This window comes from Ranitomeya imitator, chromosome 4, assembly GCF_032444005.1.
Source record: "Ranitomeya imitator isolate aRanImi1 chromosome 4, aRanImi1.pri, whole genome shotgun sequence".
In the NCBI taxonomy this organism is placed as follows: Eukaryota; Metazoa; Chordata; class Amphibia; order Anura; family Dendrobatidae; genus Ranitomeya; species Ranitomeya imitator.
In genome coordinates this window covers 427401255-427417901 of record NC_091285.1, presented here as the reverse complement: position 1 = coordinate 427417901, position 16647 = coordinate 427401255, and the positions used below count along the sequence as shown (strand labels likewise).

The following is a 16647-nucleotide window of genomic DNA, read 5'->3' as shown; positions in this document are numbered from 1 at the left end:
GTGGTTTCCCACTGTTTTATATGTTTTTAACTAATTTGTGTTTATATTATTAATACAAATGTGATAGTTGGTTTATAAGTATGGTTCTTTTGTACACTTTTTTTCTACATGATTTATGTTGTACTGTGTATTGAACCCTTCATTTTGTGCATGTGGAACATTTAATCTGACACATCCACTTGCTTTTTTTAATATTTGTGATGTGACTTTGGACACATTTGCTAGACTGAGCAGCCTGTCTACAGCGACTCTACAGATTCATCAGCCTGTTTACAGTGACTCTATAGATTCAGCAGCCTGTCTACAGCGACTCTATAGATTCAGCAGCCTGTCTACAGCGACTCTATAGATTCAGCAGCCTGTCTACAGCGACTCTATAGATTCAGCAGCCTGTCTACAATGACTCTATAGATTCAGCAGCCTGTCTACAGCGACTCTATAGATTCAGCAGCCTGTCTACAGCAACTCTACAGATTCATCAGCCTGTTTACAGTGACTCTATAGATTCAGCCGCCTGCCTACAGCGACTCTATAGATTCAGCAGCCTGTCTACAGCGACTCTACAGATTCAGTAGCCTGTCTACAGCGACTCTATAGATTCAGCAGCCTGCCTACAGCAACTCTATAGATTCATCAGCCTGTTTACAGTGACTCTATAGATTCAGCAGCCTGCCTACAGCGACTCTATAGATTCAGCAGCCTGTCTACAGCGACTCTACAGATTCAGTAGCCTGTCTACAGCGACTCTATAGATTCAGCAGCCTGCCTACAGCAACTCTATAGATTCAGCAGCCTGTCTACAGCGACTCTATAGATTCAGCAGCCTGCCTACAGCAACTCTATAGATTCAGCAGCCTGTCTACAGCGACTCTATAGATTCAGCAGCCTGTCTACAGAGACTCTATAGATTCAGCAGCCTGTCTACAGTGACTCTATAGATTCAGCAGCCTGTCTACAGGGACTCTACAGATTCAGTAGCCTGTCTACAGTGACTCTATAGATTCAGCAGCCTGTCTACAGTGACTGTATAGATTGAGCAGCCTGTCTACAGTGACTGTATAGATTCAGCAGCCTGTCTACAGTGACTCTATAGATTCAGCAGCCTGTCTACAGTGTCTGCATAGATTGAGCAGCCTGTCTACAGTGATTCTATAGATTCATCAGCCTGTCTTCAGCAATTCTACAGATTCAGCAGCCTGTCAAAAGTGACTGTATAGATTGAGCAGACTGTATACAGTGACTCTATAGATTCACCAGACTGTCTACAGTGACTATAGATTCAGGAGCCTGTCTACAGTGACACTATAGAGTCAAATTTGTTCAGCAGCCTATCTAAGGTGACTTTATAGATTCAGCAGCCTGTTCACAGCAACGCTACAGACTCTGCAGCTTGTCTACAGTGATGCTATAGGTAAAGCAGCCTGTCTACAGTGCCTATAGTGAAACAGTGCTGCAAAGTTCTTACCTTGTAAAATACACATACAGCTACCATCATTTAATGTTCTGTATTATGTACGTACTCTATATAAGATCATTCATGGGTTATTGATGAACATCACTAATGACCTAATAGTAATTTGTCTATCTTCAAGTTCAACCATTGAAACAATCTCACAATCCAGCTGTGACAGAAAGCTACATGTGGTCAGGCTATCACAAGGTAATAATTATCTTATTTTTTTTTCCCTACTACTTCCGGAGTTTTTGAGAATGGTTCATTTATAGAGATGGTAGGACCCCTGGATGTTCGGTACAGGCGGGTACGGCCGAACAGTTGAAAAAACAAATTCGGGTTTGGGTACCAGAACAGTACCCGGACCCTAACCCGGACGCCATTCAGTTGAATGGGGGACCTGATCAGAGTGTTTGACATGCTGTCATTTGCATGACAGCACGGAAAACACTTCTTCTGATCGGTGGTAAAGCCATTACCGCCGGACAGAGTGGTGTGGTTCCCATGCTGTCAAATGACAGTGTGAGCCCACAGCTGTGATCAGAGGTATAAAGTTTACCTCCAGTCACTGGCATGGGCTGATGGAACTACGTCTGCTGCTGCTAATAACAATGAGAGCAGGCACCTATGCTCTAAATAAATTTAAAAAAACTGTGTGAGTTCCCCTGTATTTTTGATAACCAGCCAGGCTAAACTGACAGCTGAGAGCTGCAACCCTCAGCTGTCAGTGTTAGCAAGGCTGGTTGTCAAGAATAGAGGGTCCCCACACTGTTTTTTAATGAGTTAAATAAATAATTTTTAAAAATGGCATGGGGTCCCGGCATTTTTGACAACCAGCCTTGCTAAAGCAGACAGCTGGGGGCTGGTATTCTCAGGCTGGTAAGGGGTTATGAATATTGACACCCCCCCCCCCCCCATCTAATAGATGCATCCATTCTGGCGCTTTGCCTGGTTCTTTCCACTTACCTTGTAAGGGTTTATATTTATGGGGTTGATGTCACCTTTGTATTGTCTGGTGACATCAAGCCAACGGATTAGTAATGGAGAGGCTTCTATAAGACACATCTCCATTACTAATCCTATTGTTGTATTGTAAATAAAGACACAGCAAGAATAAATTCTTTTATTTGAAATAAAAACAAAACACACTTTTCCTGATAGACACCTCTCCATTACTATTCTGTGGGATTGATGTCACCAGACAATACAAAGATGGCATCAACCCCAAAAATATGAACCCCAAATGCCAACGCTAGAAGGCAAGTGACAAGAGCTGGGCAAAGCGCCAGAATTGGCACATGTAATAGATGTGACTTTTCTGGGCAGCTGCGGGCTGCCATTTTTACTCTGGGGGGTGTCAATATTCACGGCCTCTTACCAGTCTAAGAATACCAGCCCCGAGCTGTCTGCTTTAGCAAGGCTGATTGTCAAAAATGGGGGAAATCCTACGTCGTTTTTTAAAATTATTTATTCAAATAATTGAAAAAACAGCCTGGGGAATCCTTTATACTTGATAACCTACCTTGCTAACACTGACAACTTAGGGTTGCAGCCCCCAGCTGTCCTGTACTATTGGCTGATACAGGATCCTCTGTTTTGACAACTATATGCACTCATTGTATATATGGGCAAGGGATGACCTGGTAAATGTACTAATTAACTACTTCGTCAAGGTTTATTTCTCAACATCCTAACATCGCTTTCAATTGATCATGGGAAATTCACTAAGCAATAGAAGTAATGCCTTATGTCCTACATTTACAGTGAATTGTTCTCCCCTTTAAATTGTGGCTGTTCCATTTATTGCCCCCCTTGTTTTCCATTTTTTATAAGGACCTTTGGACCGCTGTATATGGCATAGCCAAACAACACTTATTGTGTAGGGCTAAACAGTACTATGCTGAAAGTCGCTGAGCTCCTCAGAACAACTTGTAGTAATGATAATTGCTGTCTTTGGAGACTTGCTCAGAAAACACTGTAGTGCTGATCCACGTAAGCAATGTCTCCCCACTTCGGTGCATCCTCATACTTTGTTGGCTTACTATAAAACTAATTTTTCACATATCTAGGTCTCTGTTTAAGTGTCTAGCATGCCACTATGATTGCCATTATAAACTGTGCCAGTTCCCAACAGAGACTTATAAGGCCAATATAAATAGCATCTCTGGACGTATTTAGTAGAGTCGATACTCGTGAAAGAGTGTTCATGAGGGCAGGTGCAGACCAGCATATTTTTTGGGACAACTGCGATCCGAAGAAACATTGGTTCTCATTCAGATCAATGTTAGTCTATGGTGCAGTGCAAATGTCCAATTTTGTACTTGGACACAGTCTGTCAGAAAAAAAATATCAGAGCATGCCTGAGTTTGATCTGATATTCATACTAGACTCGGCCATGCATGTCAATGAGTCCATGGAAACCACTGACCTTCATTCAGGTGACATCTGGGTTCAGTCCAAGTTCCATGGACTGACACAATGGTGAAGAGGTAGACTCTCCATCTTCTCCTCATCTGAGAGAATCAGATTACACTATGATCAAAAGCTGATCATAATTTGGTCAGAATGTGATTTGCATAATTGGCCTGATTCCCCTGCATGAGAAAATACACAATTATCTGCACTTATCCTTAAGGTACCGTTACACTTAACGACTTACCAACGATCACGACCAGCGATACGACCTGGCCGTGATCGTTGGTAAGTCGTTGTGTGGTCGCTGGGGAGCTGTCACACAGACAGCTCTCCCAGCGACCAATGATCAGGGGAAAGACTTCGGCATCGTTGAAACTGTCTTCAACGATGCCGAAGTCCCCGGTGTTGTGAATTCTGCTCTTGGGTTCCCTCCAGTGGTTGTAGGTGGGAATGCAGTTGTCTCTGATTCGCAGTCCTGGCCAGGTGTATCGGATGATTACAATTCTGACTGGGATATTTAGGTGTGCAGGATCCTTTAGCCCTTGCCAGTTGTCAATGTTCCTTGTGAAGTGTTGGATCACTTTCTGGCTTCTCCTGCTTGCTGCCAAATTCAGCAAAGATAAGTGTTTGGTTTTTGTATCTGTGGCACACTGCTGTGTGCTTGTTTCAGTTTTATTCCTGCTCTGATTGTAGGATTCACTGGAGTTGCAGATTTACGCTCCTACATCTTTTAGCTAGATGTAGGAAGTTTTTTTGTATTTTCTGCTGTGGATTATTTTGAAGGGTTTTAATACTGACCGCACAGAACTCTGTCCTATCCTGTCCTATCTAGCTAGAGTGGCCTCCTGTGCTAAATGCTGTTTTTCTGCCTGTGTATGTTTTTTCCTCTCCGACTCACCGCCAATATTTGTGGGGGGCTGTCTATCCTTTGGGGATTTTCTCTGAGGCAAGATAGTATTCCTATTTCCATCTCTAGGGGTATTTAGTCCTCCGGCTGTGACGAGGTGTCTAGGTGTGTTAGGTACACTCCACGGCTACTTCTAGTTGCAGTGTTAAGTTCAGGATTGCGGTCAGTATAGTGGCCACCTTCTCCAGTGAAAGTTCTCATGCAGCTCCAAGGTCACCGGATCATAACACCCGGGTAACCAGGGTAAATATCGGGTTACTAAGCGCAGGGTCGCACTTAGTAACCCGATATTTACCCTGGTTACCATTGTAAAAGTTAAAAAAAACAGTACATACTCACATTCCGTTGTCTGTCACGTCCCCCGGCATCAGCTTCCTGCACTGACTGTGTCACCGCTGTGCTCTGCTTTACGGCCGGCCGGCGCTGACACAGTCAGTGCAGGAAGCTGACGCCGGGGGACATGACAGACAACGGAATGTGAGTATGTACTGTTTTTTTTTTTTTTAACTTTTACAATGGTAACCAGGGTAAATATCGGGTTACTAAGCGCGGACCTGCGCTTAGTAACCCGATATTTACCCTGGTTACCAGTGAACACATCGCTGGATCGGCGTCACACGCGCCGATTCAGTGATGACAGCGGGTGATCAGCGACCAACAAAAAGGTCCTGATCATTCCCAGCGACCAACGATCTCCCAGCAGGGGCCTGATCGTTGGTCGCTGTCACGCTTAACAATTTAATTAACGATATCGTTGCTACGTCACAAAATGCAATGATATCGTTAACGAAATCGTTATATGTGAAGGTACCTTTAGAACGCTAATTTGTGGCTTATCAGCTTGAACAAACATGAAGACAATCAACGACAATCAAAACAAGCAAAACACTGTTTCAAAAACTGAGTGGATAGTTCATGTTGGCTTTAAAATCATTGTTTTTCCCGTCTCCCATGACAGCACACCTGAGAGAGGGGATCCGCCCAGTCAGGACAGGAAACCTACTGAAATAAAAGGGCGGTACCTCTCCCTCGCTTCAGTTGGGTTTCCTGTCCTGAGGGGAACCCTTGTACTGAATGTACGGCGGTACGTTGATTGAAGATTCCACTCACCCACTCCTGTCCCGGCTCTGGAAGAACAGGCAGAATGCCTGTAAGCCGGCCTTCAGGTGGTGGAAGCGCCGTTCGCGGGTCCTGGGGCCTTAGCGCACGTGCGGGCGTTGGCAGCGCGGTCCGGAGTCCTGGGGCTCTTCTGCGGCTGTCACGCCGCTCTCTTCCTCCTCTGCTGCCGCCGGCTCTGATTTCCGGGTGCGCGGCAGTGATGCGCGCGGGGCACGCTGGGAGTAGGCGTGGCCTCGTGACGTCGCTGCTGCGCGCCGGATCCAAGATGGCGGCGCCCATGACCGAACGCTGCGGCGTCTCAGGAATCCCCTGGCGGTCTCCGGTGGGCGCAGAGGTGGGGGAGGGGCCAAAAAAGAGTACCGGAAGAGGCGATGAGCAGTGTGGATCACCCCTTAAAAGGGTGTGGATCCACAAGAAAAGTGCTCATACGTACAGAGCTCAGCTATGGAGGACTGTACTGAGCAACACTCAAATCAGTCATCACCACAGCCGCAGCAGCAGCAGGAGAACTTATCAGGTGCCATGTCTGCTCACCAGCATACTAGGAGGAGAAGCAGCAGTCGTCCGGATCGGAAATCGCAGGACTCCTCAGCTTCTAGGAGGGACGTTGTCCGTACTCCAGATCAGCCTCAAAAGCCGGTACCCTTGAGTGTCAGCGGGTGGTGAGTGATCTTCGTGAATGTCACATGGTGTTAATGGGCGTCATATCTCTGCTTACTTATCAGGCGCCGAGGAAGTCTAGTGCTAAAACCAAGAACAAAGAATGTGCCCTCTGCAAAACCCCGCTAGCAGTCCAATGGCAGAAAAGCCTCTGTGCAGACTGCATTCAAAAAACTATTCAGGATGAATCCCCTGACTTTACCACTAGCCTCAGAGCCATGATTAGAGCAGAGGTTAAAGGGTCTTTAAAATCAGCCCTTAAAAAGAAGAGCAAGGTCTTAGAGACTGTTCCAGATTCTGATACCCCTCAATCTGATGAGGAATATCAAGAAGGACCTCTGTCTCCCGGTTCATCCTCTTCTGTGGTCTCTGGCTCCTCTTCAGATAGTGACGTTGGGGGCAGACCATGCTTCCTGACTGAAAATACAGATAAACTGGTTAAATCTGTTAGGGCTACAATGGGCCTTAAGGACGAGAAGGAGTCCAGATCAGTAGAGGACGTTATGTTTGGTGGTTTGGAGGATAAGAGGAAGCGTACCTTCCCTGTAAATAATAGAGTTAAAAACCTTATAGAAAAGGAGTGGAAAAAGCCAGAAAAGTCGGGTAGTCTTCCCTCAGCCTCCAAGAGACGTTATCCTTTTGATGATAAGGATTCAGAAATATGGGATAAAGCCCCTAAAATTGATGGTGCAGTGGCCAGATCTTCTAAAAGATCTTCCCTACCCTTGGAGGATGCAGGTGTCCTTCGAGACCCTCTAGACAAAAAGGCTGATGCTTTTTTAAAACATACCTGGGAGGCAGCCGCAGGAGGATTAAAGCCGGCAATAGCTAGTACATGTGATGCCCGCTCCCTTATAGTCTGGCTGCAACAATTAGAAGATCAGTTAAAGTCTAGAGTGCCGAGAGATGAAATCATAGCCAATATGGCAATGACACAAGGAGCAGCGGCCTTTATAGCGGATTCCTCAGCCGACTCTGTAAGACTTGCAGCTAGGGCAGCAGGATTGTCGAACGCGGCAAGACGTGCCTTGTGGTTGAAAGGGTGCCCAGGGGACTTACCCTCAAAAAATAGACTCTGTTCCATCCCGTGCGACGGCAAATTCCTCTTCGGTCAGAAACTAGAGGACATTTTAGAAAAGGCTGGCGACAAGAAGAAAGGTTTTCCCCGTTTCCCAGTAGATATCAGACGGCCTTATTTTCGGAGGGGAAAATTCAATAGAGGTCGCCCCCCAGGAGATAGAAGAAACTGGGATTATAGGGATAGGAAAGGATCAGGGTACATGTTTAAGGGCCCCTCCACATCCACAAAAAAGCCCCCCCCCCCAATGACGCCATGCCAGAAGTAGGGGGAAGGCTTTCTTACTATCTTCATGCCTGGTTAAATATCTCCCCCAGTCGATGGGCGTTGGATGTTGTCAACGACGGACTAAAAATAAAATTTATTCATCTACCTCGAGAGACTTTTGTGTTAACACCATGCAGGAAACTTCCAGAAGAACAGCTAGCTCTGGAAACAGAGGTATTGGGGCTAGTTCTAAAAAAGGTCCTAGTAGAAGTTCCAAAAGTAGTGGAAGGAGAAAGGTTTTATTCTCCTCTCTTCTTAATACGAAAACCAGATGGCTCACTAAGGACTATTGTCAACCTAAAAAAACTAAATCGGTCAATAAAAAATTACTCCTTCAAGATGGAGTCGGTAAGCTCAGCGATAAAGATGCTGTTTCCAGACTGCTTCATGGCAGCTATAGACTTAAAGGACGCGTACTACCATGTCCCAATTCATCAAGACTATCAAAAATTCCTGACGGTGGCAGTGTTTGTCCAGGGTCAGCTCAAACACTACCAATATGCCGCCCTTCCATTTGGTCTATCAATAGCGCCAAGGATATTTACAAAACTGATGTCAGAGGTTATGTCCTTCCTCCGTTCCCGGGACATAGTCATCGTCCCGTACCTAGACGACTTCCTAATAATAGGCAGATCAGTGGATCACTGTCTTGCACAAGTAAAAGAAGTGACTACGACCCTAGCCATATTAGGTTGGGAGGTAAATGTCGCCAAGTCGAGATTAACACCAGTGAAGGTTCAATCCTTCCTGGGGTTGAATCTGGATTCCACGCGTCAACTCTGTCTCCTGCCAGAGAACAAAATTCTCAAAATTCAAAGTCTTGTAGAATTGGCAATACATCAACCTGTGATGACACTAAGGAAGGCGATGTCCCTGTTAGGGTCACTAACATCCTGTATTCCCGCTGTAAAATGGGCACAACTTCACCTGAGGCAATTACAGTGGGAGGTCCTGTCAACACAGAGGTTGTTAAAAGGGCATTTAGAGGGAAAAATTCATCTCTCAATGCGCGTCAGAGATTCCCTAACCTGGTGGTCAGTAAGGGATCACTTGAGCTCAGGGGTTCAGTGGCTGACTCCAATAGAGGACGTGATCACAACAGACGCGAGTGGCACAGGATGGGGTGCACATCTGAGGTCCCTTTCCGTCCAGGGGTCCTGGTCCCATAGAGAAAAACATCAAACATCCAATATAAAAGAGTTATGGGCTGTAGAAAGGGCAGTAAAACATTTCCTTCCAATTCTTCAGGGTCGCCATACCAGAGTAATGTCCGACAATTACGCGGTGGTAGCCTATATCAACCATCAGGGGGGAACGAGATCCTCTTCACTCATGAAGGCAACATCGGCGCTCCTTCAGTTAGCAGAATCTCACCTACTGTCTCTCACAGCTCTACACATAAAGGGGGTCGAAAACACGAAGGCGGACTACTTAAGTCGAAAAAAGCTAAGACAAGGAGAATGGTCACTGAATCCCAGGGTATTCCAACAAATAGTGCAGGCCTGGGGAGAACCGGTAATAGACTTGTTTGCCACGCTTCACAACAGGAAGGTGAACAGGTTCTGTTCGCTAGACCCGAGGGGGAACCCGGTTGCAGTAGATGCCCTCCGAATACCGTGGGAGTTCAGCCTCGCTTATGTGTTTCCACCAATAGCATTAATTCCGGTTGTAGTGAGGAAGATCAGGACGGAGCAGGCAAGGGTGATTCTGATTGCTCCATTCTGGCCGAAAAGGCCATGGTTCTCTCTCCTGAGACAAATGTCGGTAACCGATCCATGGATCCTACCAGAGGTCCCGGACCTGCTTACCCAAGGTCCAGTATGCCACTCTCAAGTGAAGGGCTTCCATCTGGCAGCCTGGAATTTGAGAGGGCATTACTGAGCAGACAGGGATTCTCGCCAGGGTTAGTTTCCACCCTGTTGAAAAGCAGGAAGCCAATTACATCAAAAATTTATGGTAGGACATGGAAGAGGTTTCTAGAGTTTCTAGGACAACCTTTGTCGGACGAGCCTCCTGTGGGTGCTATCTTGGAGTTTCTTCAAGCAGGCTTACAGTTAGGCCTGGCTACCAATACACTCAAGGTCCAAGTGTCAGCGTTAGGAGCTTTATACCATTGCAATTTAGCTTCCAATAAATGGGTGGCCCGTTTCATTAGGTCATGTAGTAGGTCTACACCGGTAGTAATTCAAAAAATTCCTCCTTGGGATTTAAATCTCGTGTTAGACGCTCTAACTAAGAAACCGTTTGAACCCTTGCAAGAATTATCAATTAAATTTCTCACTCTAAAAACAGTGCTATTGGTAGCCTTGACGTCCGCACGTAGAGTGAGCGATTTGCAAGCCCTGTCCATTTGTCCCCCATACACTCAGATATATGACGACAGGGTGGTCCTAAGACCAGACCCGGCTTACCTGCCTAAGGTAGTCCTTAAATTTCATAGGAGTCAGGAAATTGTGTTACCCTCTTTTTGTGTTAATCCAAAAAATCCAGGTGAGGAGAGGTTTCACACTCTTGATGTAAGAAGGTCTATGTTACAGTACATATCCTTAACTAGTCAGTGGAGGAAGGATCAGTCTCTGTTCGTAGCTTTCCAGGGTAGCAGGAAAGGTCATGGGGTATCTAAAGGTACTATTGCCAGGTGGATTAGAGAGGCCATTAGCTTATCCTATACTGCTTGTGGCGTTCCGATCCCTGAGGGCATCAAGGCACACTCCACCAGGGCCGTGGCTACTTCCTGGGCAGAAAAAGCAGAGGTATCGCTTGATCAAATATGTAAGGCTGCTACCTGGTCCTCACCATCTACCTTTTTTAAGCACTACCGACTGAATCTATCCTCCTCGACTGACCTTACCTTTGGTAGAAGGGTGCTGGAAGCGGTGGTCCCTCCCTAAGGTGTTCCTTTCTCCAAAAATCTCTCAGGTGTGCTGTCATGGGAGACGGGAAAACACCATGGTTACTTACTGGTAGCCGGTTTTTCCGGAGCCCATGACAGCACCTGTATATTCCCTCCCTTCTTTTTTTTCACCCTTGGGTGCGCACTTTTAGTTGGGTGTTTTTTGTTATTATTATAATGTGGTGGTGGATTACCATGTATACTAACCAAAGAGGCCTCTCATGCTCTGGAAAACCAACTGAAGCGAGGGAGAGGTACCGCCCTTTTATTTCAGTAGGTTTCCTGTCCTGACTGGGCGGATCCCCTCTCTCAGGTGTGCTGTCATGGGCTCCGGAAAAACCGGCTACCAGTAAGTAACCATGGTGTATCGGCTGCACAATATTCTGTGTAAACAGGAGATGTGTTGCTGAAAACATGATATTTTTTATACACAGAACGATTGTATTAGCAATCGTTCTGTGGCACAGAATTCTGGTCTATAAACAGGCTGTTATGATGACCAATTGACTTGTACATTGCCAATCATCATTTGGTTAATGGCTGTGGTTGTCAGGTGCAAATGTACTTTTACACATAAGATAGTGCTAAAACACAGGACATTTGTATTCTTTTTATGATATTTACAGTTTATTTATAGAAAGCAGCCATTTATGTACAGCTTACAAAGGCACAAACATACAAAAAACACAAAGACAGAATGCGCAATGGAGAGCACTCTAAGTACTATCCAACACATACTGTGATTGTGATTACATTGTAAAGCGCCATGGAATAAATGGCGCTATAAAAATGTATAATAATAATAATATTAATTGTCCACTCTCCTTATTGGAATAGTCAACGGTGAAACCACTAAACGTTATTTAAAGATAGAAATTCCAAAATAATACAATTAATCACGTCATTTCATACACATTATTTACACTCTGTGTTACCATTGTAAATGCATATATCAACTACATAATCATTTGAATGCTGTCAAAGATTGTTTCCAATGTGCTGCTGGTCCTTCTCTGTCATACTTTAACATAATTTATCATCTCCGTTGAGAGTTTTTTGAAAATTGGGGAAAAATAGTGCATCTTTGCTACAGCATGACTGCAGTGTGTGAACTCCTTAAAGGGGTAATCACATATTTGACAATTATTGCAGAACTTCAGTTTTCCGACCAGCACCCATCTCCAGAACAGGGTTCCCTTAATGGGAATACCTATTTGATGGATACTCCAGGCACAAATGATGCAAGGGGTTATGCTCAGTGCCCAATCAATCAGAGAGGGGGTGCATGATTTCAATGTATGATACTTACATCATGGCCCAGCCCCTCATGCCTGGCACTAGACATAACACATTTATTCAGTTTTGCCTCGAGTGCTGCCTTTAAAGAAACATACCTGTAGACTTGTTGCAACATGCCACAAACAAGTACCCACAGTACATCCATATCATACATTTAGAAATCTTCCTGGTTTGTTGAACACTAGATCCTTATCGATAGTGAATGCTACTCATTAACATTGCATAATGGATCAGACCTTTATTAACTATAGTGATTGGATAGATATTTTTGGTAGCTATGCACAAGCTATGAGTCAACTCATTGCTTACGTTATTCCATATTGACACCCATGTAATGTCCCATCTACCTTGACATGGTACCAGACATCTGAAAGGAGTGGGTACTGACACCATAGACTTCATTTGCACTGAATCCATAATTTTAACTGGATAGCTGATGACTCTTTAATGACTTTTTCTAATATGCACAGTGAGTCTTAACTTCTCATGTCATCTGCAAAATATACCCTGAACCATCTCAAACATAAGCCTATCCTTGACTCCTAGAAATCACACACTGTGCCTTCGGTTGTTAATCATGGTCACTATGTGGGTCAAGTCCAGAGTCTTCATCATCACATCCATAAATTCTTCATCTTTACGAGCACCCTCCACAAATTCCTCCAGAGACAGCTCCCCTGTGAAGAAAAAAAAACATTTTAGTGTTTAGTTCATACAACAATAAAGACACATGGACAAGGTGGTTGTGCCTAAACTGCCTACTGCTGCCACCTTCCTTCAACACTAGGCAGATTGCAATTATTCTCCATACAACCTGATGGCCAGCTCCTGAGGACATGGTCCTTGTTCCTCCATCCTACTCCTTGTAATTGAGTATTGTTGCAGTTTTCTTTCTTTTATTATTTTACATAATAACACCCCGGCAACAGGCGCGCTGTCTGGGAGTAACCTTTGACTCCGATCTCTCCTTCACATCCCATATGCAATCTCTTGCCTGCTCGTGCCGCTTACACCTAAAGAACATCTCTAGAATCCGCCCTTTTCTCACCATGGAAACAACAAAAACCCTCACTGTCGCCCTGATCCACTCCCGCCTGGACCATTGTAACGCTCTATTAATTGGCCTCTCCCTCACACGACTTTCCCCTCTCCAGTCCATCCTTAACGCAGCAGCCAGGGTTGTCCATCTGGCTAATCGTTACTCGGACGCGTCCGCTCTTCGCCAGTCATTACACTGGCTGCTCATTCATTACAGGATACAATTCAAAGTACTTGTTCTCACCCACAAAGCTCTCCACTGTGCGGCACCCCCTTACATCTCCTCCCTCATTTCTGTCTATTGGCCTAACCGACCGCTGCGCTCTGCAAATGACTTTCGACTAACCTCTGCACTAATCCATACCTCCCACTCCCAACTCCAAGACTTCTCCCGCGCTGCGCCAATCCTCTGCAATGCTCTACCCCAAGATATTAGGACCATTCGCAATTTGCATAGTTTTAGGCGCTCGCTCAAAACACATTTGTTCAGAGCGGCCTACCACGTTCACTAATCAAATTCATTTTATGTTTGTGTGTGTTGCCCATTCACTATCTCCATCTATCCCCCACCCCCTTAAGATGGCTGGACCATCATTGTAAATACATCATTGTAAATACACACCTGTACTTTGTATCTCCCCCACCTCATTGTAGATTGTAAGCTCTCACGAGCAGGGTCGCTTTATTTCGCTTTAATTATTGTATTGCTAATGTTGTTACTTATGACTGTTGTGTTTGAAACTGTTAAACTGTAAAGCGCTGCGGAATATGTTGGCGCTATATAAATAAAGATTATTATTATTATTATTATTATTGAATGTCGACATAGTCCCCTAATTTTCTCTGTAAAGGTAAATAATTCTTACCGTCTCCATTGACATCAATCTTGTCAAAAACCCGATTAGTAAACTCTTCTGCAGTGCTGTCTTGATCGCAGCCATTAATCGCCCGCACTGCCTGCAAAAGAAAAGGAAAAACAAATCAACTTTTGATAAGGAATCACCAGACTCCGGTTACAGTCCATCCACTCCACACAGGCAAATAAATAAAACCACATGACACAGGGAAAAAGTATTGCACACGCTTACTGAAATATATTTAGTACAAAAGCCTTTGTTGGTGATGACAGCTTCAAGACACTTTGTATATAAAGAAACTAGTCACATGCATTGCTCAGGTGTGATTTTGGCCCACAAACACTCTTCAAATCCTAAAGGTTCTGTGGGCTCACTCTATGAGCTCTGAGCTTTAGTTCCTTCCATAAATTTTCTCTTGGATTTAGGTCAGCTCATTGGCTGGGCCATTCTAGCAGCGTCATTTTTTTTCTATGAAACCAATTGAGAGTTTCCTTAGCTGTGTGTTTGGGATGATTGTCTTTCCGAAAAGTCTACCCTTGTTTCTTCTTCATCATCCTGGTAGATAGCAGATATTTTTATCAAGAATGCCTCAGTACATTTGTCCATTCATCTTTTCTTCAATCATACGAAGTTTTCAAGTGCCGTATGCTAAAATCAGACTTCTAAACTTCATTGTTGGTGGGTGTGTTTGGGTGATATATATGCAGTAAATTTTAGTCTTCAAACATATATGTATTATGGCATCCAAAGGGTTCAATTTTCATCTAACCAGATTACGTTTCCCAGTATTTCACATTATTGTGTACATGTTGTAGAGCAAACTTTAAACGCACTTGAACATGCTTTTTGTTCAGCAATGGAGTCTTGCAAGGTGAGCCTGCATACAGGCCATGGAGGTTGAGTGCATTACTTAAAGTTTTCTTTGAAACACTTGTACCTGCTGATTCCATGTCTTTCTGTAGCTGTTCACAGGTGGTCCTTGGCTCTTGGACAACTCTTTTGTTAATTATTTTCACTCCACTGTCTGAAATCTTGCAGGGAGCTCCTGGTCATGGTGAAATGCTGTTCTTTCCACTATTGGATTTTGGCCCCAATAGTGCTCACAAGAACCTTTGACTTCCTGACTAACGTCTTTAATAATGTTCACGTAGAGGCAGGGATGCTGTTAAGGTAAGAGTTAAATACTGCCACATCACATGTAAGCCTCCAATGAACTCAAATTATCTCATTTAACTTAAGATGGCTCCTAAAGCTATTAAATAGCTTTCTGGAATTTCTCAAGCCATTTAAAAGTGCAGTCATCTAAGTTTATGTAAAACTCTAACCCATTGAAATTGTGATTAGAGAATTCTAAATTAAATGATCTGCCCATCAACATTTGTTGGAACAATTGCTTTTGTCATGTGCAAAGTAGATATACAAGACAACTAGAGTAAACTATGGTTCTGTGAGGTGGAATCTGTGGCGGAGATAAATATGAATTTTATTAACTTCAATCTAAGTCTTTGTAAACTTATGACTTCAGCTGTACGTGATGGCCTCATTTTAACTACCGGTAGTTTACATTGCAACTTGCATTTTTGTCTAATCTAAAGTAAAGCTTGTCAGTCATGCATAACAGAAATTTGCATAAACCTTATAATGCCATATAAAGGAAGTCAGTTTGTATGTTTCATTGGGAAAAGATACAGCAATCCGATGACATTGAAGAAGAGCATGGATCTTAATTGTAGCTGATTTCTTACTTAGCTTTAAATACCCACGTTACTAGGTCACATTCAAATTAATCTCCTTATATCTGTTCTTTGGAAGATTAAGACACTTAGTAGAAGCGGATTAATGATATCTAGGCTTAAGAGCAGGGTGGCTCAACAACCACCTTGAGACGTGACTAAACATCTTCTACAGGCCAGATGAAATCGATTTGAAGCAGAAATTAGGCTGGGTTCATTCTACCTATGTGCCTGAAAACTACTACAACCCACGGTCCTATAAGAGCAGGGAAATATAAAATGTTTGGGTAGGCTTAAGTTTCCTTTAAAAAAAAAAATATACAGTATATATATATATATATATATATATATATATATATCAACAAGAAGAAAATAGCCGGACGGCACCACCGCCAATGATGCTGTGGGAACCGCTCACCTGTGTCCTGAAGGTGAAACCCAGTCCTGGGTGCGAAACTCCACTGGAAAACAGCCACAATGAATCGTATGTAAGAAGGAAGGAGCGCACTACCTGGACGTTGGATGCGGGTGAACTTTATTCCAAAAGTATAAAAGACATCTTCACGACCGGGGGTGCTGTGAGAAGAGTGCGGCAAAGCTAGACGACGGCCGTTTCGCGCCCGATCGGCGCTTCAACGGGTCAGTGTGACCCGTTGAAGCGCCGATCGGGCGCGAAACGGCCGTCGTCTAGCTTTGCCGCACTCTTCTCACAGCACCCCCGGTCGTGAAGATGTCTTTTATACCTTTGGAATAAAGTTCACCCGCATCCAACGTCCAGGTAGTGCGCTCCTTCCTTCTTACATACGATATATATATATATTACAGTATATATCTCAAAAGTAGGGACAAACAGCGGGTATACTTTTCCTAAGCTAAAATGAAGTATAGTTAAAATGATCCTGTCCCTTGCTCGAAAGAAATGTGTTAA

At 44.1% G+C, this 16647-nt stretch overlaps 1 protein-coding gene across 1 annotated transcript in view; it reads right to left on the bottom strand.

Annotated features, from left to right (window-relative positions):
- Positions 1 to 11405: 11405 nt before the first annotated feature.
- The window catches only part of LOC138676322 (guanylyl cyclase-activating protein 1-like), a 42685-nt gene continuing 37443 nt past the window's right edge, over positions 11406 to 16647 (bottom strand). Inside the window, exons 3-4 of the mRNA XM_069765508.1 lie at positions 13996 to 14086; positions 11406 to 12768 (exon numbers count right to left, since the gene is read on the bottom strand). Of these exons, the coding sequence (XP_069621609.1) occupies positions 12641 to 12768; positions 13996 to 14086 (219 nt within the window). The 3' untranslated portion in view covers positions 11406 to 12640. The remainder of the gene's footprint in view (positions 12769 to 13995; positions 14087 to 16647) is intronic.